Below are 27,569 nucleotides of genomic sequence, written 5' to 3'. Positions count from 1 at the left end.
GGGCGCAGATGGCTGTGGATCAGTTGTCCGTCCTGAGTCCTGGGGTCAGAGCACACCCTGGAGACAGGCTCTCTCCTTGTGGGAAAGATGCAGAGAGGGCTGTGGGTCTGTTGTCCCTCCTAGGTGTGGTCTGAGGTAGAAATGATCCTGACCAGGCTGCTCTGCAATTTGTGAGGCCTGTGCCTCCCGGCTGGTCCTGCCTTAGAAAGTCACTGGAGAGAAAATGAAGGATCTCACCTGAGTCCCTGGGTTAAAGCACTCCCTGAAGGCAGGCTCTCCACTTGCAAGGAAGGGGCAGAGAGGGTTGCAGACCTACCGCCTTCACTCAGAGGCTGAGAGGATCCTGTCCCTGCCTCCTTGCGCGACGAGTGAGCAAAAGCAAACTTTTAAATCAGAGAAATTACTATCCTAAGATTTTTCTAGAAAACAATATTTATGAGGTTTTATAATCTTGTTAAAATAAAATATTTAAAGGGCACAAAATATATGTGAAAAATGTAGATAGACTTCATTTTTGAACACAGATGCTAAAGTCTATAAGTTAGCAGACTAAGAGCAGAAGTTCAGAAGAGATAACACAAAATCATAAAAACAGGAATGTTGAATCTATAATTTAACTCACAATATTCACCAAAATTAAATAGTAATTCTTTGGGTTAGCTTAACATATGTTTAAAACAATTCAAAACTAAATATCCAAACTTTTGCATGACATGAAACTAGTAACAAAATGTGGGCCCTTCTGTCAGAGCATTGTGAGCTCTTAATCACTAAGCCATTGCTTCTGCCACATCTAACTTTTTTTTTTTTTTTTTTGGATACAGGGTCTCTCAATGAAAGTAGAAATTACTAATGGACTACACATATTAGCCACCAAGTCTTTGGGATTCTCTTGCCTCTCTGCCTTCCTGAGCCAAGATTTCAGGCACACCATTGCATGCCTCTCTATTCACATGTGTGCTGAAGATCTGACCTCAGATATTTATATTTGTGCCGCATCTCCTCAGTCACCATATTACCAAATCATTTAACAGAAAGAGCAATATTTTATATTTTAATAGGTTAAAAACTATAAAAGAAGCCGGGCAGTAGTGGTGCATGCCTTTAATCTCAACACTTGGGAGACAGAGCGAGGTGGATCTCTGAGTTCAAGGCCAGCCTGGTCTATAGAGTTAATTCCAGGACAGCCAGGGTTATACAGAGAAACCCTGTCTTGAAATACAATAACAACAACAACAAGAAAATTCAAACCTATAAAAGAGTTCATGTTATGGTGAAATGTTTAAAATATTCTTTCTTTTAAAAACCAGGAGCAAGAAGGAAAATACCTTCTATGTAAGATGTTTTCTATTAGGCCTACAAAATATTATAGGAAAAAGGTAAAGTATGCTAAGAAATGTTAAGAAAAAATGGAAGTTGTTTGCAGGTGATATGATTGTTTACTTAGAATTAGGTCTAATTCTACTAGGAAAGCATAAAGGAATATGTAGAATTATTAAAAGAATTTAGGCAATGCAAGTTTGCTATACAAAGGAAGCAACAGAACTTCTGCTTTTGTATCAATTACAAGAAAAACATAAACTCATCTCTTTCCTTACAGCCATCAGGTAGACGTACTTTGAATATTGTTTGTGCCCTTCAAGACTTATACCAAGGCTTTATTCCTTCATGCTGTAGGGTGCTGTAGGGTGGAGACCAGTAGAGATGTGATGCTTTTTCCTTGTTGTTAACCTTGCTACATTTTAAATTAACTACAATCATTAATTACCTGAACTTTATCATTTTCCCAAAGTGAATAGTTCTAAATCTCTTTTGCCACTGAATTCTGGTAGGCATAGTCAGAGGTACATATGAAAAGAAAAACATTTCATTGGGAGAGATGTATTGCGGAACTAGTGCAGTTTCAAATCCCAAATCAGGTGCCTGAAATTGGAGAAAGGGAAATATTGTATGATAAATGTCTAATGCTTCAATTATGGTGTAATTCAAATAGCATTCTTGCCTCCCATTCATATCAAAATGATATAGGTTTACTTATGGATTAGAGTAATATACCCATACAATCTTTGGATATCTTTGAATATCTACATGTGTAAATGAGAAAACTCAGTTTTCTGCAGTGTAGAAAAAAGTAGTTTGATAAATAAACCCCAGTTTGAAGCTTCTGTACCTTTGAAGAGTGTATAGTGGTATGTGTGAGGGGTGTGGAGGTGCAGATTTTCGAGTGTGCTGTCTAAAGTGACACCATCATGAACACAGAAGATTTTGTCGTGACTAGTTCTAGTTGGAGCTCTATTTGGTTCCAACTTGGAGTTTTATCATGGAAGATCCAATAAAGTGTCTTCCCTTTGAACACTGCTCCGAGTCTCCTGTTCTGTGCCTGGGTGCTTCTGGCTTTGGTCTTCACCAGTATATCCCAGACATTGAACTGACAGAACATTCACACAGTCTCTTAAAGTACTGTTTACCTAGATTTCTGACACCTAATTCTTTTATGCTGAACTGAACAATGTGGAGTACTTTCAGTGGGGGAAAATAAAAACAAATACCAGCTTCAGAAAGGTTGTTGGAGTTGACCCTGCTGCTTAGGATATCAAGTGTATGTGTGGGTTGTCAATAGTGTACAGTCTGTTTGGTTTTGGACCAAAAATCTGTTAGGAGCCATATCCATCCAATATTGACTCCAACAAACATTTCTGTCACATTTTCCTCCCAGTGTTTGTTTGAATTTTGAGTACTGACCAGGAATGAAAGAGATAAGGAAGGGCTGGCAAGATGGCTCAGCGGGTAAGAGAACTGTCTGCTCTTCCAAAGGTCCTGAGTTCTGATCCCAGCAACCACATGGTGGTTCTACAACCATCCATAATGACATCTGAGGCCCTCTTCTGGTGCATCTGAAGTAAGCTACAGTGTATTATGCCAGAGAGAGCAGGGCCTGAGCAAGCGGGGCCATCCTGAGTTCAATTCCCAGCAGCCACATGATGGCTCACGGCCATCTGTACAGCTACAGTGTACTCATACACATAAATAAATAAATCTTTTTTAAAAAAGAAAGAGATAGGGAAATAAGGTGTCTAAAAGGACAGACCTTGAACCAATTGCTTCAGTAAAAAGCCTGATTCTAATACCTGAACTGTCACATAATTTGGGTAATTATTTACTCTCTATGTGCCTCACATACGTCATAAGGAAATGAGGACAAATAGTTGTTATAAGATAAAGGGTTCACAGCAGTGCCTGACACATAGTAAGGCCTAGAGATTCCTTTTTCCAGAGAGGATGCATGTATCATTTGTGTGAAGGAAAAAGTAATATTGTTGAGTCAGAGTTCTTCCAGCTTGTCCAGAGTATAGAAATCCCTATAGTTTCTCCATCTAAACAATTTCAAATTTCATTGAAGGGAACTAAGCCACTTTCTGCAAAACAGTATGTTAGTGAAATTCTGAGGGTTGCTTTTGTTGGTTATGTCTAGTAGATTGCTCACATCATTTGCTTCTTACATTTGCAGAATCCAGAGCCCAGACTCCAGGTACATGGTGGCATCCCCATCTCACGGAATTCCTCTTTACTTTGTGTATGCATCTTAGACAGAGAATGCTAAAACACTTTCCTCTCTATCTATAGTCCTAACCAGGTATATGGATAGATCATTCAACTAATATGCATCCTAGTTTATTTCTACTTCTGACCATAAGCAACTCGGGGAGGACATAGTTTATTCCAGATTATATCTACTACACCAGGAAGGGAAACTAAGAAAATAACTTTATTTGAGAACTTGGAAGCAGGAAATTGGAGCAGAGGCCATGTAGTTATGCTTCTAGCTGTGACTGCCCATATTAAACATTAATCAAGAAAATGCCTCGAAGACCTGGCTCCAAGTCAGTCTGATGTTAGCAATTCCTCAAGTGACATTCCTCTTCCCAGAGGTATCTAGGTTTGTGTCAAATTGACAGAACCAAACCAGCATAGTGTGCATATATGTGCAACACATATGTACCTACTGCTTTCAGAGGTCTTAAACATGTATTGCATATTCTGGAGCTATAGTTATAGATGGTTGTGAGTCACTCTATGGGTGAGTACCAAATTCTGGTCCTCTAGGAGAGTAGCAAATGCTCTTAGGCACAAAATTACGTCTCGAGGCCTGGACTGACCTAGAAACAGATCCATCCTTTTCAAAATTTTCTTTGAGACAAATGAAACATTTTAATCTTGGCTACTTTATTGATGAGTATTCATTTTTATGTCTATGTGCCAGTAATAATTTTCTTCAGTCCTCTCTCTCTCTCACTCTCTCTCTTTCTCCATATATATATTACAGCAGTTAAAATATGTATCTATTATTATCTGTGAAGGACTGAAAAACTCTGCTCTATATTGGCATTAAACAAGGAATAAACCAGTGGTCAGGACTATTTAAAATGGAAGGTGTCAGAAATCATATTTCCTTAAAGTCAGCTTTGGAATGTAGACAATAAACTCTAGCAGGACCTGAGTTTCTTATAGCAGATCAGTTTTAGGTGTTTTGCTGTTCTGCTGGGGAATCTTGTATGAGGATAACTGGAGGACACCTGGGAGACTTAGAGAAGATTCTGGAGGTGTTCAATGTTGTGTGTCAAATTTCCCTCTACCAAAGAATGTTTGTCCTGATGGATCTGAACTTATGGCTCAGCTGTTAGGAGCACACACTTGATCTTTACAATGAACCTGAGTTTGGTTTTCAGGCACCCTGCCAAGTGGCATGCAACTACCTGTAACTTCACCTTCAAGGTAGACTCAACACCCTTAACACAAACACCTGTACTTATATGCACAAACATATAATTTAACAACTTCAAAATGGATGTATTAAAGAAAACACAAGCAAACAAATGAAAAACCCAAAACAAAAAAACAAAAAAACCCAACCAAACAAAACACTCTCTCATTAACATACACATAGAATGTGCCATCTGCTCTGAAAAGAAGACAAACAGTTTCAACACATGTTACTGACCTTTCCAAAAATACTGCCAGAACTTCCATACCCTAAAAGTTTTGAACCAGCATCAAAGGCCTGTGGAGTCAGTTTGTGTATGTATCCCAATTGGTCATAGTACAATGTGAAAATTGTATCATTTAATGTCCCCAATTCATTATACCTCAAAAATCCTGTTAGGAAATAAATAGAACCCTATTGTTATTGATATACTACAACTAGAAGAAATTTTATATTATACCTATGAAAATTTGTTTAAAATAGGTGTGGGAGCAGGGCTCTAAGACCTGTAAGGTAATGATATGCAAGATACTTTGTGTTACATTGGAAAGTCTCTTGCAATTCCACTTAATTATCGATCATGTTGCCCAAAGTAGGGGATAACAAAGAACAAAGGAGCTGTCTAATAAAGGATGTAGGAGGCAGGTGTTTTGTTATCCTAGTGGTGTTTCCTCTTCCTGAAGCTCTCAAATTAGATTTCTGCCTAGGTAGAAGCCATGAGAAAAGCTTAGGCTGGCAAGAAAAATCAATAGCTACCACTAGGACAGTGATACCAAAGAGAATGAGTTGCATGTTATTTAAGGCAAAAATCCCAGGAGATCTTCAAGTCAGGTCCAGCTTGACTTCTGTCCTATAACCAAAGAGTTTTGCGTTCTCAGAAATAGGGTCTCGCCATCTAGCTATAGTAGGCTGAGAGCAAGCAATACCCTGTGTTGTTATGGGGAACTTTTGAGCTTCTTGCTGACCAGTGACTCACAAAGAGTTGTCCCAAGCCCAGCACTAAGATTTTTCATTAATAACCAACATTTCTGGGAATAGAAGGTGCCTACATACAAGTTCCTTTTTAAAAACTGTATTTAAAAATTAACTTACAAAGTATTGTTTCCTTATCTTTCAAACCCCCATTCCCACTTACACCTTTAACCTCCAGTATTCTTCCACTTCCCCTATCATATCACATCTTTTACTGTCTTCTCGCCCTTTAATTCCCACTCCTTTTCTAGACTCCTAATCTTACAAAGATTACAAATGAAACACAAATCTGACATTTGAAGGTTAGATCCAGAACATGTGGAATTATCTCTTAGGGCATGGGCAACTACATATAGTATAATATTTTCCAGTTCCCCTTATGTTCCTGAATATCACAGGAAGAGATGCTACTTAAGAGCAAAGAGAAGGGAGGGAGGGGAGAAGGAAGGGGAAGGAAAAGGGAGAGGGGGGGAGGGAAAGAGAGAGAGAGGTAGTATAGTGGTGGTGATAGTGGTAGTGGCACATGTGTGAAGTTCTCCATGAACAGTTTTACAGAGAAAGGCCTAATGGAGGAAAACAGCTAGACACAGGTGAAGACAGAGCAAGTGCAAGTATGAGAAGGATCCAGAAGATTTGAACATATTGCCAAAGTTTATATGTGGCCAAGCAGAGCAATTCAGTCAGAAGCTGAGAGAAGCCAGATTGAAAGAGTAAGTTTGGAAGATTAGAGGACATACAAAGACTAGAGGCTTCTGGGCCTAGGATTAGGGATCGTTAGAACAGACACCATAAAAAGGACAAAATGGCAGCCTACAAAATGAGCAAAGATCTTCACCAAACCCATATCTGGCAGAGGGCTGATATCCAAAATATGCAAAGAACTCAAGAAACTTGACAGCAACAAACCAAACAACCCAATTTTTAAAATGGGGTAAAGAGTTAAACAGAATTATCAACAGAGTAATCTCTAATGTCTGAAAGACACTTAAAAAATGTTCAGCCAGGTGGTGGTGGCACATGCCTTTAATCTCAGCACTTGGGAGGCAGAGGCAGGGGTATTTCTGAGTTCGAGGCCAGTCTGGCCTACAGAGTGAGTTCCAGGACAGCCAGGCTACACAGAGAAACCGTGTCTAAAAAAGAAAAAGAAAAAGAAAAGAAATGTTCAATATTCTTAGTTATCAAGGGACTACAAATCAAAACAACTCTGAAATTCTATCAGAAATAGGGTGACTAAGTTCAAACTCAAGAGACAACTCATGCTTGCAAGTATATGAAGCAAGGGATCATTCGCCCATTGGTGGTATAAGTACAACCTTGTACAACCACTAAGGAAAGCAATATGACATGTTATCAGAAAACTGGGAATTCATTTACTTCAAGACTCAGCTATACCAGCCCTGAGCATATACTCATAAGTTGTTCCAACATACCAATAGGAGACTTGCTCAACTATGTTCATAGCAGTTTTATTTGTAATAGAAAGAAACTAGAAACAACCTAGATGTCCCCAAACTGAAGAATGGAAAAAGAAAATGTGTTACATTTACATAATGGAGTATTACTCAGCTATGAAAAACAATGACATCATGAAATTTGCAGGCAAATGAGTGTAGTAGGAAATATCATCCTGAGTGAGGTAACCCAGATCCAGAAAGACAAATATAGTATGTACTCACAAGTGGATTTTAGCTCTAAAATAAAACATAACAATGCTACAATCCACAAACCCACAGAAACTATGTAACAAGGAGGACTTAAGTTAGACAGGACATATGAATCTCTTGAGAAGGAGAAACAGAATAGACATTGCAGGTAGATGGGAGAGGGGACTGGAAAAGGGAAGGATGGGGAGGGGAGAAACAGGTAGGAGAAGGATGAAGGTAGAGAGCACTATGAGAGACAACTGGGAGGGGGCAGGCATCTCTCAGATGAGCTAGAAACCCAGGACTATAGAAATTTCCAGGAACTGATGAGAGTGACATAGCTAAGACTCCTACTGAAGGGGGTTGTGAAGTCTGAACTGGCCATCTTCTGGAACCAGGCAAGACTTCCACTAGAGGGGTTAAGAAATCAACACAGGCACACAACCTTCAACCTTCAATTCGTTCTGCCTAAAAGATGTGCTGGTGTAAAAGTGGCATAGAGATTGTAGGAGTGACCATCAAATGATTGGTCCAGCATGAGACCCATGCCATTAGAGGGAGTCCATGTCTCACATTACCTGGAAGACCAGGAAGCAGTGGCTAGATTGCCCAGAGTCCCACAGTTGAATCAAACATGAATGGAAAAGAAATACATGAAATGATTCCTAATTCTATTCTACTATACTCATATATTAGCATCTAGCACAATTGTCATAAGAGAGGTTTCACCCAGCAACTGACCAAAACAGATGTAGACACCCTGAGCCCCACACTAGATGGAGCTTGGGGAATCCTGCAAAAGAAGAGGAGGAAGAATTAGAAGAATTGGAGGGGTCAAAGACACCATAGGAAAACTCAGAGAAACAAATACCCAAGGCCCATAGAGGCTGAGTTACTGAACTGCCCACCAGGGAGTCTGCATGGGCCTGACCTAGGCTCTCTGCACATATGCTACAGTATTAGTTTTTCTTCTCCTGGACTCCTAACAGTGGGTGCAGGAACTGTCTCTTGCTCTGTTCCCTGCTTTTAAAACCCTTTACTCCTTTTGTGTTGCCTTGCCTTGTTTTAATAGGAGAAGAGGCACCTAGTCTTACTGCAACTTGCTATGTCATGGCTGGTGATATCCATTAAGAGGTTGCCCTTTTCTGAACAGAAACAGAGGAAGAATGTATGAGTAGAAAGAGGAAGAGGAGAAGTTGTGGGGAAGCGACTGGGGAAGAGGAGAGAAGGAAACTGCTGTTGGACTGTAAAATAAATAATAATAAAACTCACAATGTTTCATGGAGATAAAAAATCAGGAAAGGGAGAAGTCAAAGTATTCTAATTTGAAGATGATATGAACATTCTCTCTCTCTCTCTCTCTCTCTCTCTCTCTCTCTCTCTCTCTCTCTCTCTCTCTCTCTGTGTGTGTGTGTGTGTGTGTGTCTGTGTGTGTGTGTTTATGAACTAAAATATTACAATGAGAAGTTTCTACAGTTCATAAACACTTTTAAGAAAGTAGCAGGATATAAAATCAATCCACAAGTTCATTAGCCTTCCTATATACAAATGACAAGAACATTGAGAAAGAAATCAGAGAAACAATACCTTTCACAACAGCATCACATTAGAAAGTATCTTGGGATAACTCTATCCAGGCAAGTGAAAAACTTGCAGAATAAAAATTTTAACATTGAAAAAGACATCAGCAGATAGAAAGATCTTCCATGCTCTTGAATTAATACTGTGAAAATTGCTATCCTAACAAAACCAAAAAATAAAGAATATTAAAAGCTATAAGTGAAAAGGGCTAAGTAACACATGAAGGAAGACATATTAGAATTAAACCAGACTTGTCAAGAGAGATGCAAAAAGCCAGAAGATCTAAGACAGATGTCATGTAGACCCTAAGAGAGCACAGATGCCTAACCCAGTCTACTATACCCAGCAAATCTCTCAATGACCATAGATGGAGAAACTAAGATATACCATGAAATAAAACAAATTTAAACAATATCTTTCTACTAATCTATCCCTACATAGGATACTAAAAGGAAAACCCCAACACAAGGAGGGCAGTACATCTTAGAAAACACAAGAAATTAATCATCTTACAACAAACCCAAAAGAAGAGAATCACACACACACAATACCTCCTCCAACAACAAAAATAACAGGAACTAACAATCATTGGCCTTTACTTAAATACAACTTAAATAAAATCAATTTCCAAATAAAAAGGCACAGGCTAAAAGACTGGATATGCAAACAGGATCCATCATTTTGCATGATACAAAAAACATACCCTCCCAACAGAGACAGACACTACCTCAGAGTGAAGGGTTACTGCAAAGTTTTCCAAGCAAAAGGTCCCAAGAAACAAACTGGAGTCACCATCCTAATATCCAATAAAATAAACATTCAACCAAAAGTAATAAAAAATAGGTGGGAAGGAGACTTCATACTCATCAAAGGAAAAATCCATTAAGAGGAAGTCTCAATTCTGAACATCTGTGCCCCAAATGCAAGGACACACATATTCATAAAAGAAACTTTATTAAAATTCAAAACACACATGAAACCTCACACAATAATAGTGGAGACTTCAACACCCCACTCTCACCAATAGACAAGTCATTGAAACAGAAACTAAAAGGAGTCACAGTGAAACTAACAGAACTAATATACCAAATGGATTTAACAGATATCTACAGAACATTTCACCCCAAAACAAAAGAATATATCTTCTTCTCACCACCTCATGGAACCTTCTCCAAAACCGACCATATAATCAGACACAAAACAAGCCTCAAGAGACACAAGAAGATTAAAATAATCCCATGCATTCAATCAGGTCACAACAGACTAAGATCAGAAATCAGTGAGAACAAAAACAGAGTGTTCACATACTAATGGAAACTGAACAACTCTCTACTCAGTGATCACTGGGTCATGGAAAAAATAAAGAAAGCAATTAAAGACTTTAGAATTCAATGAAAATAAAGGCACAGCATACCCCAAATGTACTGGATACATGAAGGCAGTGTTAAGAGGATGTTTCATAGCAATAACTGCCTTTATAAAGAAATTGGATAGATCCAATACTAGCAACTTAACAGGAAACCTGAAAGCTCTAGAAGAGACACACCCAACAGGAGTAGATAACAGGAAATAGTAAAACTTGGGACTGAAATTAAGAAAATGATGCAAAGATTTAAAAAAAAAAACAAAAAACAAAGAGCTGGTTCTTTGAGAAAATTAACAAGATAGATAAACCCCTAGGCAAACTAACCAAAGAACACAGAGACAGTATCCAAAAAACAAAATCAGAAATAACAAGGAAGACAACAGAAACTGGGGAAATTAAAAAATTCATCAGAACTTACTACAAAAGCTTATACTCAACAAACCTGGAAAATCATGATGAATTGGATGATTTTCTAGACAGATACCACATACCAAAGTTAAATCAAGAACAGATAAACTATTTAAACAGTCTAATAACCCCTAAGAGAATAGAAGTAGTTCTTAAAAACCTCCCCAGGTCAGATGGTTTTAGTGCAGAACTCTATAGACCTTCAAAGAAGACCTAATGAAATATTCCTCAAACTATTCCACAAAATAGAAATAGAAGGAACACGACCTATGTCATTCTTTTTTTTTTTTTAGATATTTTCTTTATTTACATGTAAATTTCTCCATTCCCAGTTTCCCCTCCAAAAAACAAAGAAACAAACAAAATGTCATTCTATGAAGCCATAGTTACTCTGATACTTAAACCACACAAAGACCCAACAAAGAAAGAGAACGTCAAGCCAATTTCACATCTGAATATCAAAGCAAAAAAAAATTCAATAAAATTCTCACAAACTGAATCCAAGAACACATCAAGCCATCATTCATTATAATCAAGTAGGCTTCATTTCAGGGATGCAGGGATGGTTCATAATATGAAAGTCATCAATGTAGTACACTATATAAACAAACTGAGAGAGAAAAGGCTACATAATTATTTCATTAGATGCTGAAAAACCTTCGACAAATCCAGTAACCTTCATGTTAAAAGTCTTGGAGAGATCAAGAATTCATCACACATATATAAACATGATTAAAGCCATATATAGCAAACCAACAGCCAATATCAAATTAAATGGGGAAAGACTACAAGCAAACCCACTAAAATTAGTGACAAGACATGGAGGGAGAGGGAGGGTGGTTCTTGGATGGGAATAGGGAGAGAGGAAAGGGGAGACTGGTCAGGTATAAGGCGAAATAGGAGAGAAACCCAGAGGGCCAGGAGATTGGATGGAAATATGCTACTCCAAGGTATGGGAAGTGAGGGAACCTCTAGATAGTCCCAGAGAGACCTGGGATGTGAGAGGATCCCAGGAATCATTGTGGGTGACCTTAGCTGCAGTGACCAACAGTGGGGCTATGGAACCTGAAGATAAGGCCTCCAATAGATAGGCAAGGTCCCCAGTGGATGAGTGGAGATACAAACTCACCTTCAACATTTGTGACCCAGAAGTGTTCCTGTCTAAAAGAAATGCAGAGACAAAAATGGAGCTGAGACTGAAGGAATGAGCGAACAGACTGGCCCAACTTAAGATCTATCCCATTGGCGGGCATCAAACCCTGACACTAGTATTGATGCTATGTTGTGCTTACAGACAGGAGCCTATCTATCATGGCTGTCCAAGAGAGACTCTACAACAGGCTGACTGAGACAGATACCTGTAGCCAACCATTGGTCTGAGGTCGGGGTCCCCTGTGGAAGAGTTGGGGGAAGAACTAAAGGAACTGAAGGGGATGGCAACCCCATAGGAAGACCAAAAGTATCAACTAACTCAGACTACTAGGAGCTCCTATGGTCTAAGCCACCAACCAGTTAGCATAACTGGGCTAGTCCAAGGCCCCAGGTACAAATGTAGAAGAGGACTGCCTTGTCTGGTCTCAGCGGGAGAGACTGTGCCTAATTCTATAGAGACTTGATGCCCCAGGGAAGGGGGATGGCCCAGAAGGACGTATCCTCTCAGTGACAAAGGGGAAGGGGAACATGGTAAAAAATTCTGGGAGGGGGGACTGGTACAGAGGCAACATCTGGGGTGTAAATAAGTAAAATTAATTTTTAAAAAGGAGGCAGTGCAAAGAAAGAAGAGAGGGAGAGCAAGAGGGGGTGGGGGAAAGGACACAGTTTTACCAGAACAGTTTTACAGAGAAGGGTTGCAGGTGAAGACAGAAATAGCTAGAGAAGAAGAAGCAGGAAGATTAGAACAGACTGCCAGAGTAAGTTTGAGGCCAAGTGTAACAATACAGTCAGAAGCTGAGAGAGGCCAGTTTGAATGAGTCAGCTTGGATAAGAGTTTGGGCCAGAACAGCTGAGTTGAAATAGCAAACAAGTGTTCGGAAAGAGCTAGAAAGGGTGAGCTTACTCAGCAGTATGCCTCCTAGAAAACAATTATATCTGGCAAATAAAAGTGACTTTTACATCCTTGGTTGCCTCCCAAAGGTTGATGGTAAGCTATTGCTGATATCACCATGCATTTTTAAACAGAGGGCCATGCTGGGTCTGACTTGAAAGCCTCCATCCTTGGTGACTAGCTTTCACAATATCAGAACGTGCCATGCAAACTTTTAAGGGCAGAAAGCAACCATTAGTTCTACACAGCTATCAAACCTATGAACTACAACAATTAACAGCATACATGATAACCCTAAGTGTGCAATAGTGACATGCATATGTTGGTGGTAACCAACAGCTCTCTTAACTGGTCTCAACAAGAGGGAAATCATGACTCGTATAAGAAACCTAGCTAAGTACTCTGGGTTTCTGAGTTCATGGAGCTTGGGTGAGAATTTATACCTACCACTTCACCAAACCAATATAGCTCCTAACTGCATTCTAAATATTTATCCTTATATCCATGGTTAAATGTAGCTTCCACATCTCATCAAAGAAATTCCTCTTTTCAGTAGACAGCCAGCACAGTTGTACAGAAAGCACAACCAGTCAAAAGGCAGAGAACAAGTGATCATGTGCTGCCTAGCTGCAAGTGATACACTGATAATACAACTCCTACACCTAAGGCTCAGTTCACACTATGGAAGAGTGGGAAGAAAGACTGTAAGAGCCAGAACAAGAAATCAAGATATATCCAGAGTGAATCCACTAGAAATATCAGGGGAGATATACCTATATGACTGTCAAAACAAGACTTGAACAAGCAACCAACAGACATGATAACATGAAAATGGGAAACCTCACAGGTCCTAACATTAGATAAAGAACTACAGGCAAGTAATAATTTCCAAGAGGAGGAGAAATAGTCTTAACCAGGAAAGAGTAGCATGGTAGATTTGTCAATATCAAGTGGTCAGCATTGAAGTAATATACATACTGGTAACACTATATTATATATTGTTATATTGTATACACTCATATGGACTGAACAGATATTATGCCTATATGTACATATTTTACAACACAGCAATTAATAAAATAAAGCCATGAGTTTGAGAAAAAGAGGAAGGACATATATGGGAGTGGTTGGAGGGAAGAAAGGGAAGGGGAACTCATGTACTCATACTTTAATTAACAATTATTAACAGAACTGAAACACTAATTCATTACAAGAAGGTTTTAAAAACTCAATGATAGAATGACAAAATGAAATGCAGATTAAAGAGATGCAGAAATGCCAGGACTGTGCATGCCCTTCATGATTCAGGTACTGAGTCTGGCTGGTAACCTTCAAATACATTGGGAAGGAGCAGGCAATAGTAAGTTTGGGCCAATCACTACTAGCTTTTCTTTCATTGTACAGCAAACTAATAGTTTTGTGATAAAAAAAAAAACTGTAAGAATATGGAGACCAAACTATCTTTAAGATGGTATCACCTCTTACATTTCTGTGACTGAAACTATATCTTCTTTAAGAGCAAAATCAAAGAAAAATCACTTTTTGTCATTGTAGTTGTATTGAATGATATGCTGTCTATAACATGTGGGATACAATTGTATCTCCACTATGGCATCTATTATTATTTGGTTTGGGAGGGAAACAATACTGTGTACATAGCATGCTAGTGCAGGGTTCCTCTTTTTTATGGCTGTTCATATGATTTGTCTCTGTAGAGCCAACCAATTTAGTACCCACTGTTTGAAACCTTATTGTCAGTTGACTAATCCAACATGTTTTTTGAACAGCTTACCTTTCCGACCCACATGTAAAACGAACAAACAACACCAAAAAGAAAATTCCTCACCTGCCTTTGTTGTCAAAATCCTTCCATCTTCTACCATTAAAACAATATCTGAAGTATAAAAGCTGTGAGAAGTCTTCCTTACATGGTGTAAGAATAAGTTACACACCATTTCAAAAGTATTGCCACCATCCATTGAAACCCATACCTAAAGGAATAAAAAGATAACAACTCACTAAGAACTGCCTCTAACTCTCAAAATTCCCCATTAGCCTGATCTCCCTCCAAAAGAAAATATATGCAGTACTATTTTCCTCATATCTCTACTTCCATCCTGAACCCAGGTACATGTCAACTACTTTCATGCTCACCCATTTGATTTGCCTTTCCAGTGTTTGTATTGTTCAAATAAGTGGTTGAGAGTGGTATCTTATTACATTCTCCTTCTCTCAGTGTGTGTGTGTGTGTGTGTGTGTGTGTGTGTGTGTGTGTGCATGTGTCTTGCATGCACATGTATGGGTGCATGTGTAGGAAGACTATAGGGTGAAATTGGGTGAATTCCTATTGTGCTCTCAGTCTTATTGAGATAGATTCTTTTATTGAACAAGAACTTTATTTTTGGCCATACTGGCTGCCAGTGAGTTTTCAGGATCTACCTTTCTCTGCTTCCTAATGTTGGGGTTTACAGATTTGCACAGTCAAGCTCAGCCTTTTACATTGTTTTGGGGGATTTGAACTCAGGTTCTCATGTTTTCAGAGCAAGTGATTTTACTAGCTAAGTCACCTTCCCAGCCACACATAGTGCATTTCTGATTTGTATTTTCCTGGAACTTAGGGATTATAGTATCTCTTCACATGTTTGTTTCTATTTTCACTTAAATGATGTGCCTCTTTGTTTCACTTTTCTCATTATTAGGTTTTCCTTTTGAAAGTACTTTGTATGAATTCTTTCATTGTTTTTATTTTTAATTCTCCCCTTCACTGTATTCCTTAAACATTGTGGGGTCTATACTGTGTTTTGTCTCTCCAAGCTTGGACTAGTGGTAGAGTTCTATAATACTAGCACTTGGGAGGTTGAGTCATGAAGGGGACAGTTCTGATACTAAGGCCCTATTCCCAATTGGTTCTTGATTTGTCAGTAAAGAAGGCCAGGGGATAATTGCTGGGCAGAAGGGACAGGTTGGACTTCTGGGGCTCAGGAAGATAAGGCAGATGATGAAGCAGTCACATTTGCAAAAATTGACAAGAAACTGTTAGATGAAGTCTTAGAATTCGACTACAGTTTGTGTAATACAGAGAAAATAGCATGCAATTTATATTGAGAGGAAAGCATGCTGAGGAGTGTAAGATGCTTGCCTACAGATTGTGTGGAGTAATCTAGAAACAGCAGGATGCTTGGGTTAAAAAAAAAAACAGCGTGTGTATAGTGGAGGATTGAAAATTCGATCATCAATGGGAGGAGAGGAGGCCCTGTGAAGGTTCTGTGCCCCAGTGTTGGGGAATGCCAGGGCCAATAAGCAGGAGAGGGTGGGGTGGCAGGCATGGGGAGTGGGGAGGCAGCTGGGGTTTGTTTTTGTTGTTTTTGTTTCTTTGTTTTTTAGAGGGGAAACTGGGAAGGGAGAAATTTACATGTAAATAAAGAAAATATCTAATAATAATAATAAAAAAAACCAATGGCCAGAGGAAAAATTAGAGGTTGTACACTGTTAGTATAAAAACCCAAATACGGGAATTTCAAGAAGCCCTAATACCAGGATGTCAGATGTGTACATGCCAAATCCTGCATATAGTAGAGAGTGTAAGCTAAGAAATCATGAGCATGGGTTTTGTTCACATATACACTAGATTCACAAGTTGAGAGGCACAGGTTCAGTAGAAACCACTTACATGTTGTGTCAAGTGAGAAAGACTGAATGAATTAAAAATGAGGCATGGTGCAAAAAAAAAAAAAAATCAACCTAAACAACTTTGGTTGGCCTTGTCAGTTGCCCAAGTTGTTTTTTGTTGAGACAGAATCTCACACTGGAGCCAACACTGGTCTTAGACTCACAGTAACTCACCTATCTCAGCCTTCAGACTGCTGGGATTTCAGTCTAGACAAGCCATCATGTTTCACTTCCCTGATTGTTTTCAATAGGTTTAAACTGGTATTCAGTGTCTTTCTATATCTATGACTGCTCCAGGGAGTTGTTATTCATAAACAATAGATGTTCTGAGAGAGTCATCAAGTGAACAAAAATTCTAGGATGCAACTGTCAACCTCTGAAATCTTTAACCACTTTCTACCCAAATAGAAATCTTACTTTCAAGTGAATGATTGAGGAGCACATGTCTTTAAAGTAAAGCTGTAACCTGCGTTGTGATCTTAGGATTTCACAGAGAAACGCTGTTCCCTGTCTTGACTGAACTGCAGCCATTAAAATGTTCATTTCCCAGGAAGAAATCTTACTGTGAAAGTGAACTGAGTGCTTTCCCTGGACGATACCTCAGCACCTCTTAGTACTGATGCCTTCAGGTTTCATATTTTGTGATCTTACTTTTAACTTGGGAGACAACCATAGGTATTTGGCAAAGCTTCACAAAGCTTTCAGGTTACTGATAATAGAACTGTCTGAATGGGAACCCAAGGATGGAGAACATTACCAGATAGAGCTCAGATAACATAACAACAGAGCCAGAAGAGGATGCTCTGAAAAATTCAAGTAAAGAGAAGGCAATACCAAATTGCAGAAATGAGTTATTCCCAGTAATATTCAGATCCTTGGTGCCTCATGTTTCATTTTTATCAGCCAGTGAACAAAGTGAAAGGTTACCACCAACTCCAGACTACTAAGCTTAACACACAATAAACAGTTGATAATAATTTATTACCTCCCCTTCTGCTTCCCCTAGATCACCAGAGTACTCCTGTTCTTCATGAATATAATCACACAGTCTATCTAAGTTGGACTACTACTCTTATTCCAAAAAAAAAAAAAAAAAAAAAAAAAAAAAAAAAGAAAGAAAGAAAGAAAGGAAGAAAGAAAGAAATTTTATGTCTGCTTACCTGATTGCCATAAACATACAGAAAGTGGCTTCGGGGATGGAACAACATTCCAAGTGGATAAGTGAATGTTGAAGGAAATCGGAAACTAGGAAATTTTGGTCGAGTGCTTGGTTTCCCATCTTTGAGCATAGCTACAGTGACATAAGTCTCTTTCGTATCCTAGATAAAGCAAAGAAAGACTTAAGAATTGTCCTTTTATTCTTTGACCACATTATAATTTCTAGACTTTTCCATTATTTTAGGACAGACCCATTATCACAACAAAGATTTAAAAAAAAATTAGAAGTCACTGATAACTCTACTCCACTACCTCAGCTATCAGTTTTATAGATGCTGAGATGTAGCATAGGAAACAAAGGAATCTGCTCTAAACTAAAAGTAGCAAATTGTACTAAAGGATGCCACCACACATTTCATCTCAAAGCAGACCTATTCTCAGAAAAAAAGATATCAAATAATATCTATCCTAAATCATTTTTCAAGGGAAGTCTTATGAGTCTGAGAGATATACAGGCTTACTCCATCATCTTTTCCTCTCTTGTTGTTCTCCTGAAACCTATTTATCTGTGACCCTCCTCCAGCTAAGAGCTGGTTCTGTCAGACCCTGCCTTGCCACAAATAGCCACACTCTAAGCTCCAGCAAATAGCCACGCCTCTCTCCAACCTCCTGCTAATAGCCACGCCTCTCTCCAACCTCCTGCTAATAGCCACACCTCTCTCCAACCTCCTGCTAATAGCCACACCTCTCTCCAAGTTCCTGTTACACCAGAAGTCCTGCCTCCAGAGACTGAAGATGAAGCTGCTGATTGGGCCAAGAGTTGCTGAAGGACTTGGGGGAGGGGTTCTGCTCTACCTACCTACCTGCTTGTAAGAAGGAGAGTTTGAATAATGGTGGTGGACTGAAAGCACACTGTGTGTCTCAGTCTCATTTTTTTAAACCCCTTCCCGCATTCCGGTACCCTAATTTTTTCAGGCTCTGACTCCCATTCCAGAAGGACCCATTCATGTGTGTGGTTGCAGGCAGCTACACTTGCCTACTAAACAGAGTTTTGTTTTTCTTTTCAAGAAAACATCAGTTTAAGCTAAAACATGTTCAGTTCAACCTAGGCAGGCAGAGTGGCAAATGCCTCTAATTCCAGCACCCAGGGTCAGAGGTAGGCATATCCTGTGAGCTTGAGGATACATAGTATTACATAATGAGACACTGCCTTAAAATTGTCAGCTGAAAAAGCAGCTTATTTTAATGTTACATTGGTGTTTAAAGGGGTGGCTTTGTGCTGAACATGAACAGCCACTTGAACCCTTGAGTTTTCTAATGGTTCTGAGAATAATTGTAATTAATAGTCATGGTTAAGGACTTATACAACAAAAAATATACATCTGTGGCAATGGGTTCCCCTTCTTTGTCCATTTAAACTAACCCTTTCAAGGAACAAAGAACTTTAGATTTATGTAGAAAATGTTCAGCTTATATTTCCCTGGAGAATGAGTAACGAACAATCAGAAAACAATTAGCATTGTGGCTTTCATTTTTATACACTTGAATGACAAAAAAAGAGAAATGTTCAGGAGCAAATTATTCCACAAATGATTTTATCAATTTCTATGCCTGAGATCATGACAAACTGGAACTGATGTCTGCTAAGATTAGTTTGTAGTGCTTGGTAACTGACAAAAGCACTCTGAGCTATAAGACTTACTGGCAAATGGAAGAAATAAATTCCACTTTCAGTTTCTTGGTCAATAAGAAATGTTATCACACGTGGAATGGATCCTTCATTTTTATTAGTAGACAATACACAAGGTAACCAATGAAGAAATGGTTCTTTACTGAAAAAACAAGAACTGGACTACAAAATAGAAAGAGAGAAAATTGTTTATGAAACATAAATTCCAACTACTTACTGTAGAAAAGCAAGCTAATGAATCATAGTGTTCTTCTGACAAGCCACAAATAAATCTGTATGTCTCTCCCCTTTTCTTATGCATGCATGCATGCATGGACACAGGCACATATGCAGAATGGTTCTTACTATGTGACCAAGGCTATTCTAGATCTATGTAGCACAGGTTCGTGTGCTTCCACCTACTGATTGCTAGAATGACATGCATGTAATTCTACACATGGCTCAGAAATCATAGTTTAAATTCTTTAATATTTATTCCTTTCTTCTGGGTGGATTTTATTTTTAGAAAACACGGAGAAGAAAGTCTTCTCTGGTATGGAGTATTTGTCTAGAGACATTAAATACATTTAGCTTTAACAAAAGTAGGTATCTGCTATTAAGTATACAAGAAGACACCACTGGGACTGGTTAATTATTTCTGTGTGTTCAAGTACCAAATTGAAGATCAAGAACAGTTCTCAAAATTATGCTTAACAAAATTAGCTATCTTTGAAAGTTTTCTATACCATACCTCACTGAGGGTCCTGTTTCTCTTGAAAGTGATAGTAACATAATCAACTGTAAAGTACAAAGGTACAGAAATTATGAACAACTTATATACTTTTTTTACTTGGGTAGTATTAGTGTTAATAGAGCTGCCTACATTGGATAAAATGACAGTTTGTACCATCTATTATGTATCTTTGGATACAGCTCTTTTGCAATTGGGCAGCAATGCCACTCTCATTCATTTTTTTATTAGCTATTTTCTTTATTCACATTTCAAATGTTACCCCCTTTCCTGGTTTCCCCACCAAAACCGCCCTATCCTATCCCCCTCCCTCTACTCACCAACCCACCAACTCCTGCTTCCTAGATGCCCCAGTGTAGAGGAATGCCAGGACTCTCATTCATTTTTAGAAAAGGTCTCTTAGCATGTGACCCATGACAGCCTTATGTCTGCAGTGTTCCTGTTTCTGTCTCTGCGTGTTAAAGGAATGACTGGTATAAAACACCAGTAAGCTTGGCTTTCTCATTTTTATGCCATTAATTCATATCTAATTGTTATCTTCACATTTTATTCAATTTTGTATTTAATGCATTTTATTTGACCTATATATGTAAATCTATAGTGATAAAAGTCTGTCTTAAAAGTTACCTTCAAAACTTTCTCTGTTTGCAAAACATTTTTCATTATACCACAGCTTTCCTCTTATGTAGTCAACCTATATAAATATATAAATGAAAATGTCAAGTGGGTCATATATAGAGTTATATGTTAAACAGAAAGAAACTTACTTTAAAATTCCAAAACTTTGATCATTTGTGGATGTGAAGCCAATTAAGAAAGAAATCTGTATGCATATAAGAGTTTCTGTACTATAAAGTCAAGAAACTGCAATTCACATTGTCAAGAGTCACTAAGAAAGAAATACATAGGCATGATGGCATTCTTGGCTATGAAGTGTCTTTTTAAAGCACCCAGAAGCTGCTCGGGTCTTCGCCACAGTTAAAACGGTACATGTGTTTATTTTGTTGTTGTTGTTCCACATTTGCCACAACAGGGCAGAAGGAGCCAGCACAGAAGACTGATAATGGCAAATAGCAGCAATATGAAGGCACTAAGAACTGATCATAAGAAAGAAATGGTAGACAAGTAAATTATTTTTTGTTAAATGCTAACTATAATATAATGAGAAAGTTTGTTAGGGGAAGGTTTCAACTTTCCAGCTGGAGTTGAGACAGGAGATCCTCTTCTATTTTTAATGTGTGGGCCAGTGTGAAAATTAGCATAACTTCTTAGTAGCCATCACATAAATGTTGAGGTTTTGTCTTACCTCTGCTAGCTTCCAAATAATAGAGGCAAGAGTATTTCATTTACTTAACAGCTTTATAACACAACAATTGAGCAGTACTGATTTTTTTAAATCCCATATACTAATCTGACAATCTCCCAGCCAAAATCCCCAAGATACATGCACTTTATGGTTTTTACTGTCCCACCTGTTTTCTTATGATCTCTCCTGGACCCTCTCCTCATGGCTGAATCTCCACTGCCTCTCGCTCACCTACTCCCCTGGTTGGGAGGAAGTTCAGCCCTACTCTCTCCCCTGCTCCATCATTGACTTTTCAGCTTTTATTGACAAATCAGAGAATAGATAGGGAACAATGTTTATACTATGTTGAAGCAGGAGATACTTATAATACCATGCCCAGATTGCAACCACACATGGGGGCAGAGAAATCAGCAGTTGAACAATGCAAGGATACTATATACATGGGGCACAATAATATTATGCCTACACCTTCCCCTTTTAGTCCAATAAAAAGTTCTTTCTCTTACAATAATGTGATTTACCTTTATATATTTGGCAACCTTGGAGAAAGTATTCTATCTTGATGCATCAAAAGTTCTATACCTAAATATGTTTCTATCATTATAATATGCATAGGCCTAAAAACATTTTCCTATGTCCTAAACAATTTGAGCTTCATAGAGATACTGAAACTATCTAGTCTTCAACCACATCAGAGACTTGAAAAGGAATAAATATTACCTGAATATATGGGAAGTACAGGGAAACAGCTTTCAAAACCAGGAGAGTGACAGAAATATCTGGCTGCCTGCACAGTCCCCTGAAGTTTTCTATAATGTGGGAGCATCTATCCTCAGCCGAGAATATCTGACAGACATTTCTGTGAAGGAGGAATTATAAAGGACTTGCCGACCTGTCCTGGCAAAGCTTGGCCTCTGACTTCCTTGTATCCAGTATGTCCAGTTTAGACAGTATTCTGTCTGCATTTGAAGCAAGGACATTTTTTTGCCCAGTGGCTAGTTTACCACATATGAAACAAACTCCATATGGAGGTTTTTTGATTGCTTGTCAAGTTCTTTGAAGTGGAATAAGGGTATGCCAGGATCAAACCTATCTTATTGTCAAAAAGGTTTTAAATTAATGAAATCTTTAAATGCCATATTCTGAATATCTCTGAGGTTTTTGAAGACCATTTATTTGTGTACAGTACATCCGAACTGTTTTTTCTAACTATTTATTATCTACTCAATCTAGGAAATATGCTTTTATAATTAACTAAACTAGTATCTAACATGACCATGAGTTTCATTGTCTGACTGCTAAATTCTATTTTTTAATTATCCTAAATAGTCTGTTATAGTTGCTTTAAAAGGTCTAGAACTTAGCATTAAATTTTACGTATTGCAGAGATTCAATACCTTGGCATGCTGTAGCAAAATATAATCATAAATTTGTATGGCTAGGATAAGAAACTCAGGTAACAGCAGATGCTGGTGAGGTTGTAGAGAAAGAGGAACACTCCTTCATTGCTGATGGGATTGCAAGCTGGTACAACAACTCTGGAAATCAGCTTGGTGGTTCCTCCGGAAATTGGACATAGTACTACAAGAGGACCCAGCTATACCACTCCTAGGCACATACCCAGAAGATGCTCCAACATGTAATAAGGTCACATGCTCCACTATGTTTATAGCAGCCTTACTTTATAATAGCCAAAAACTGGAAACAACCCAGATATCCCTCAACAGAGGAATGGATACAGAAAATGTACATCTACACAATGAAGTACTACTCAGCTATTAAAAATAATGAATTTATGAAATTCTTGGGGAAATGGATGGACCTGGAGACTATCATCTTGAGTGAGATAAGCCAGTCACAAAAGAACACACATGGTATGCACTCTCTGATAAGTGGATATTAGCACAGAAGATCAGAATACACAAAGTACAAACCACAAATCACAAGAAACTCAAGAAGAAGGAAGACGAAAGTGTGGATATTTCGTTCCTTCTTAAAAGGAGGAACAAAATACCCATGGAAGGAGTTGCAGAGACTAACTATGGAGCAGAGACTAAAGGAAGGACAATTCAGAGACTGTTCCATCTGGGAATCCTTCCCATATTCAATCATCAAATCCAGACACTATTGTGGATGCCAGCAAGTGCTGGCTGACAGGAGCCTGATATAGCTGTCTCCTGAGTGGCTCTGACAGTGCCCAACTAATGCAGAAGTAGAGGCTCACAGCCATCCATTGAACTGAGTACAGGGTCCCCAATGAAGGAGCTAGAGAAAGGACCCAAGGAGCTGAAGGGTTTGCAGCCCCTTAGGACAAAGAACAATATGAACTAACTAGTATCCTCAGAGCTCCCAGGGACTAAACCACCAACCAAAGAGTACACATGGTGGGACTCATGGATCCAGCAGCATATGTATAGCAGAGGATGGTCAAGTCAGTCATCAATGGGAGGAGAGGCCCTATGCCCTATTGTAGGGGAATGCCAGGACCAGTAAGCAGGAGGTGGTGGGGTGGTGAGTAGGGGGAGGGGGTGAGGGAACAGGGGTTTGTTTTAGTTTTGGGGTTTTTCATTTTATTTTATTTATTTATTTATTTGGGGGGAGGGAAACCTGGGAAAGGAGATATTGTAAATAAAGAAAATATCTAATTAAAAAATGTATTAGTATGCAAATTACATTGTGAATATAACCTGAAATTGTATCAATTGTATAATTGTATAATTATACAATTATCTTTACCAATGTTTCCAAGTATAAACCTAACTTGTATCAATATACAAAGATATATTCCAATATAAGATTAGTGGCCTTTTAATATTTTTTGGTCTAAAAGTAGATTCAATAATCTACCCTTTTGTTTATCATTCTTATAATCAAACCCTAAAGCAACAAGAAACTTCCAAAAAACTTTTATCCCATAGAATGACCAACATTTGGTTGAAGATGATTCTCTGTTCTCTGTTGGAGCAGGCAAGGCATTTGTTTTTCTTTATATGTTAGTTTGGACTGCATAACTAAGATGTAATATAAACTCTTATGTATGCCATTTGAAAGAATGACATAAATAATTTTTATTCTAAGGCTTCTGTCCATTTTTTACAATCTTTTTTCTTGTATCTCTATATTTTTAAAATCCTGTTTATTTTTGTTTATAAATTTTTCTACACCCACCCACCTCAAAAATAATAATGCAGAATTCCTCCTGTCAAAAGGAAATGCAGGTACAAAGAGTGGAGCAGAGTCTGAAGGAAAGGCCAACCTAGGGATCCATCCCATCTGCAGACACCAAACCCAGACACTATTACTGAAGCCAAGAAGCACTTGCTGACAGGAGCCTGGTATAGCTTTCTCCTGAGAGGCTCTGCCAGAGCCTGACCAATACAGATATGGTACAGAGCCAAACATCAGACTGAGAATGGGGACCCCAATGGAGGAGTTAGGGGCAAGGACTGAAGGAGCTGAAGGGGTTTGCAAACCAATGGGAACAACAACAATATCAACCAACCAGATCCCTCAAAAGTCCCAGGACTAAACCACCAACCACAGAGTACACATGGGGGGACCAATGACTCCAGCTGTAGAGGATTGCCCTATCTGGCATCAATGGGAGGGGAGCCCCTTGGTCCCTTGGAGGCTCGATGACCCACCTTAGGGAAATGCTAGGTAGGGTGCTGAAGCAGAAATGTGTGGGCAGGTAGGGAAGCACCCTCATAGAGGCAAAGTGTGGGGGAAGAGGTAAGGGGATTGTGGAGGGGATACTTGGAAGGGTGATAACATTTGAAATATAAATAAATAAAATAACCAATAAAAATATGAAAATAAATGGATTTTTTTCTAATTTTCTTTTAATGCTTCTATTATTTTTCATACCTCTCCATATCTTGTTTCTCTAAAGCCCTCTTTTTCCAGAAGGCATAGAAAACCAATATGACTATTAAGAAAAAACTCAGGATTATTAATGGGAAAATAATCAAAATATGTAATAAGTTAGTTTCAGTTAAGTCATTTCTTTCTTTCTCTTTTGTTCCTAGCTTTGAACCCTTTAAAAGAGCTCCTTCTCAAAGGGACTTAGCCTTCTGCCTCCCTAGGAAACTGCCAGTTTTTACTCAGCAGGAGTTCCATAAAGAATTGCCTCTGCTTTGCCTCACTGTTTTTGCTTGGTTTGGTCTGGTCTGGTGTTTGCTTGTTTGTTTTGCAGCTGGTTGTGGGCCTTCCTGCACCCTGGGAGTCTATTCTAGGAGCCTTGAAATCCTGCCTGAGAAACTGGCAACTGTTTTGTTTTGGTTTGTGTCTATGTGGTGGTGGGCCAATATGTTTGACCCAGGAAGTGGCACTATTTGGAGATGTGGCTTTGCTGGGAGTAGGTTTGGCCTTGTTGGAGGAAGTATGTCACTGTGGAGGTGAGCTTTGAAGCTCCTCCCAGGCTAGGAGGGTCAGTCTTCTAGCTGCCTTCAGATGAAGATCTTAAACTCTAAGCTCCTCTTGCACATTGCCTGCTTGGACATAATCCTTAATCATAGTGCTCCAGCCATAATCATAGTGGACTGAACCTCTGAATCTGTAAGCCAGTCCCAATTAAATCTTGTCCTTTATAAGAGTTACCTTGGTCATGGTGTCTCTTCACAGCAATAAGACCCTAACTAAAACAGTGTGTGTGTGTGTGTTTGTGTGTGTGTGTGTGTGTGTGTGACAGAGATTAATCTCTGTCATAACAAATGCAAAGCAAATACTCTGCAATTAGGTACTGTTTTGTGTTTTTAATAAAAATTTTAGAGGGTAATGAAAAAGAGAAAAGTCTATATGTGCTCATTACATTCACCACAACTTTTTTGCCAAACATTTTCTTTTTTTTTATTAGATATTTTCTTTATTTACATGTAAATTTCTCCTTTCCCAGTTTCCCCTCCCAAACATTTTCAACCCTCTGATTGTGCAAACATGAAACCTGTGGACACAGAAGGCTGAGTGTAAAACACAAGTTAGCATGACTTTTTTTTTTTACTTTTTTTATTAGATATTTTCATTATTTACATTTCAGATGTTATCCCCTTTCCTGGTTTCCTCTCTGAAAAATAAACCCCTATTCCCTCCCTCCTCCCCCTGCTCACCAAGCCACCCTCTCCAGCTTACTGGCCCTGGCATTCCCCTACATTAGGGCATAGAACCTTCACAGGGCCAAGGGCCTCTCCTTCCATTGATGACCAACTAGGCCATCCTCTGATACATATGCGGCTGGAGCCATGAGTCCCACCATGTATACTCTTTGGTTGGTGGTTTAGACCCTGGGAACTCTGGGCGTACTGGTTAGATCATATTGTTGTTCCTCCTATGGGGCTGCAAACCTTTCAGCTCCTTGATTAAACAGATAATGGGTAACTGGAAATGGGCAATTTTCACTTGCTCAGGTATGCTATGAATAGATATATGGCCTTCAAAAGCATCAGAGATCAATAGAATATGGCACATAAAATTATTTCATTATTAAAAGATCCTTGACCATGAGATGGGTTTGCTCTTGAAAATACACCCATTCCACTTTAAAGATGATGAGCATCAATAACCTCCATGTAAAGTTGCTTCAATTGTGGCAAGCTAGCAAGAAATGTCCTAACTTTATCTACAGACAGAATGCTACCCAAAAAGGACAAATGGACACAGGACAGTCAACTGCTAAGTTCTGCCAAGATAGGGTAAGCTAAGCCTTCATAATTCCTGTTTCACGTAAGGTCTGTCAGATGTTCTGGACCATAAGGCTGAAGGTAGATGCTCCAACAATATAAAGAATGTTGTATACTGTCCAGGAAGTCTACTGTCTCTGTCATATTTATAATTTTTGGAAGCTGCATTCCTGCATACTCAAGTAATGTTTATTCATTCTCAGGTCTCTGATGGGTTTGAAGATTAGATAGTCATAGTCTTACTATAAGCTTAAATTGTTTTTAATTTAAAAAGATGTTCTAAGTCTAAGAAGATGTTATTACTTTAATAATTATTTTATTAATTTAATAATAATTTAAATAGAAAATTATTTAGATATAGGGCTCTAAACTCAACAAGATAGGATAGATGATAGAATATCTAAGTTGTAAAATATAAATTGACAGGCTTTTATAAATGAATATCATACCTTATAGTTTTCATAAATATTATCATTGTATTTAATTTATATGTAAGAAGAAAAAGAGCATTTTATTGGACAAAAAAGGAAAGTTGTTTGTGGCTCAGTCTTTTGCTAAGTATTGT

The 27,569-nt window shown here is 38.5% G+C and overlaps 1 protein-coding gene across 4 annotated transcripts in view; it reads right to left on the bottom strand.

The window, feature by feature from the left end:
* Positions 1 to 27,569, bottom strand: part of Catsperb (cation channel sperm associated auxiliary subunit beta) — a 123,546-nt gene that overhangs the window by 35,460 nt on the left and 60,517 nt on the right. For all 4 annotated transcript variants that reach the window (XR_004114351.1, XM_031356479.1, XM_031356478.1 and 1 more), the window contains 7 exons: positions 20,651 to 20,717; positions 20,024 to 20,070; positions 19,306 to 19,455; positions 17,606 to 17,764; positions 14,623 to 14,767; positions 5,000 to 5,154; positions 1,769 to 1,923 (listed from right to left, as the gene is read on the bottom strand). Coding sequence is in view for 3 of the 4 variants with exons in the window: in XM_031356479.1 (XP_031212339.1) it covers positions 1,769 to 1,923; positions 5,000 to 5,154; positions 14,623 to 14,767; positions 17,606 to 17,764; positions 19,306 to 19,455; positions 20,024 to 20,070; positions 20,651 to 20,717 (878 nt within the window). In the remaining variant the exon portion in view is untranslated. The remainder of the gene's footprint in view (positions 1 to 1,768; positions 1,924 to 4,999; positions 5,155 to 14,622; positions 14,768 to 17,605; positions 17,765 to 19,305; positions 19,456 to 20,023; positions 20,071 to 20,650; positions 20,718 to 27,569) is intronic.

This window comes from Mastomys coucha, unplaced genomic scaffold (assembly GCF_008632895.1).
Source record: "Mastomys coucha isolate ucsf_1 unplaced genomic scaffold, UCSF_Mcou_1 pScaffold6, whole genome shotgun sequence".
In the NCBI taxonomy this organism is placed as follows: Eukaryota; Metazoa; Chordata; class Mammalia; order Rodentia; family Muridae; genus Mastomys; species Mastomys coucha.
Note: the sequence above shows the minus strand (reverse complement) of the source record. Positions and strands in the feature narration are given on the sequence as shown.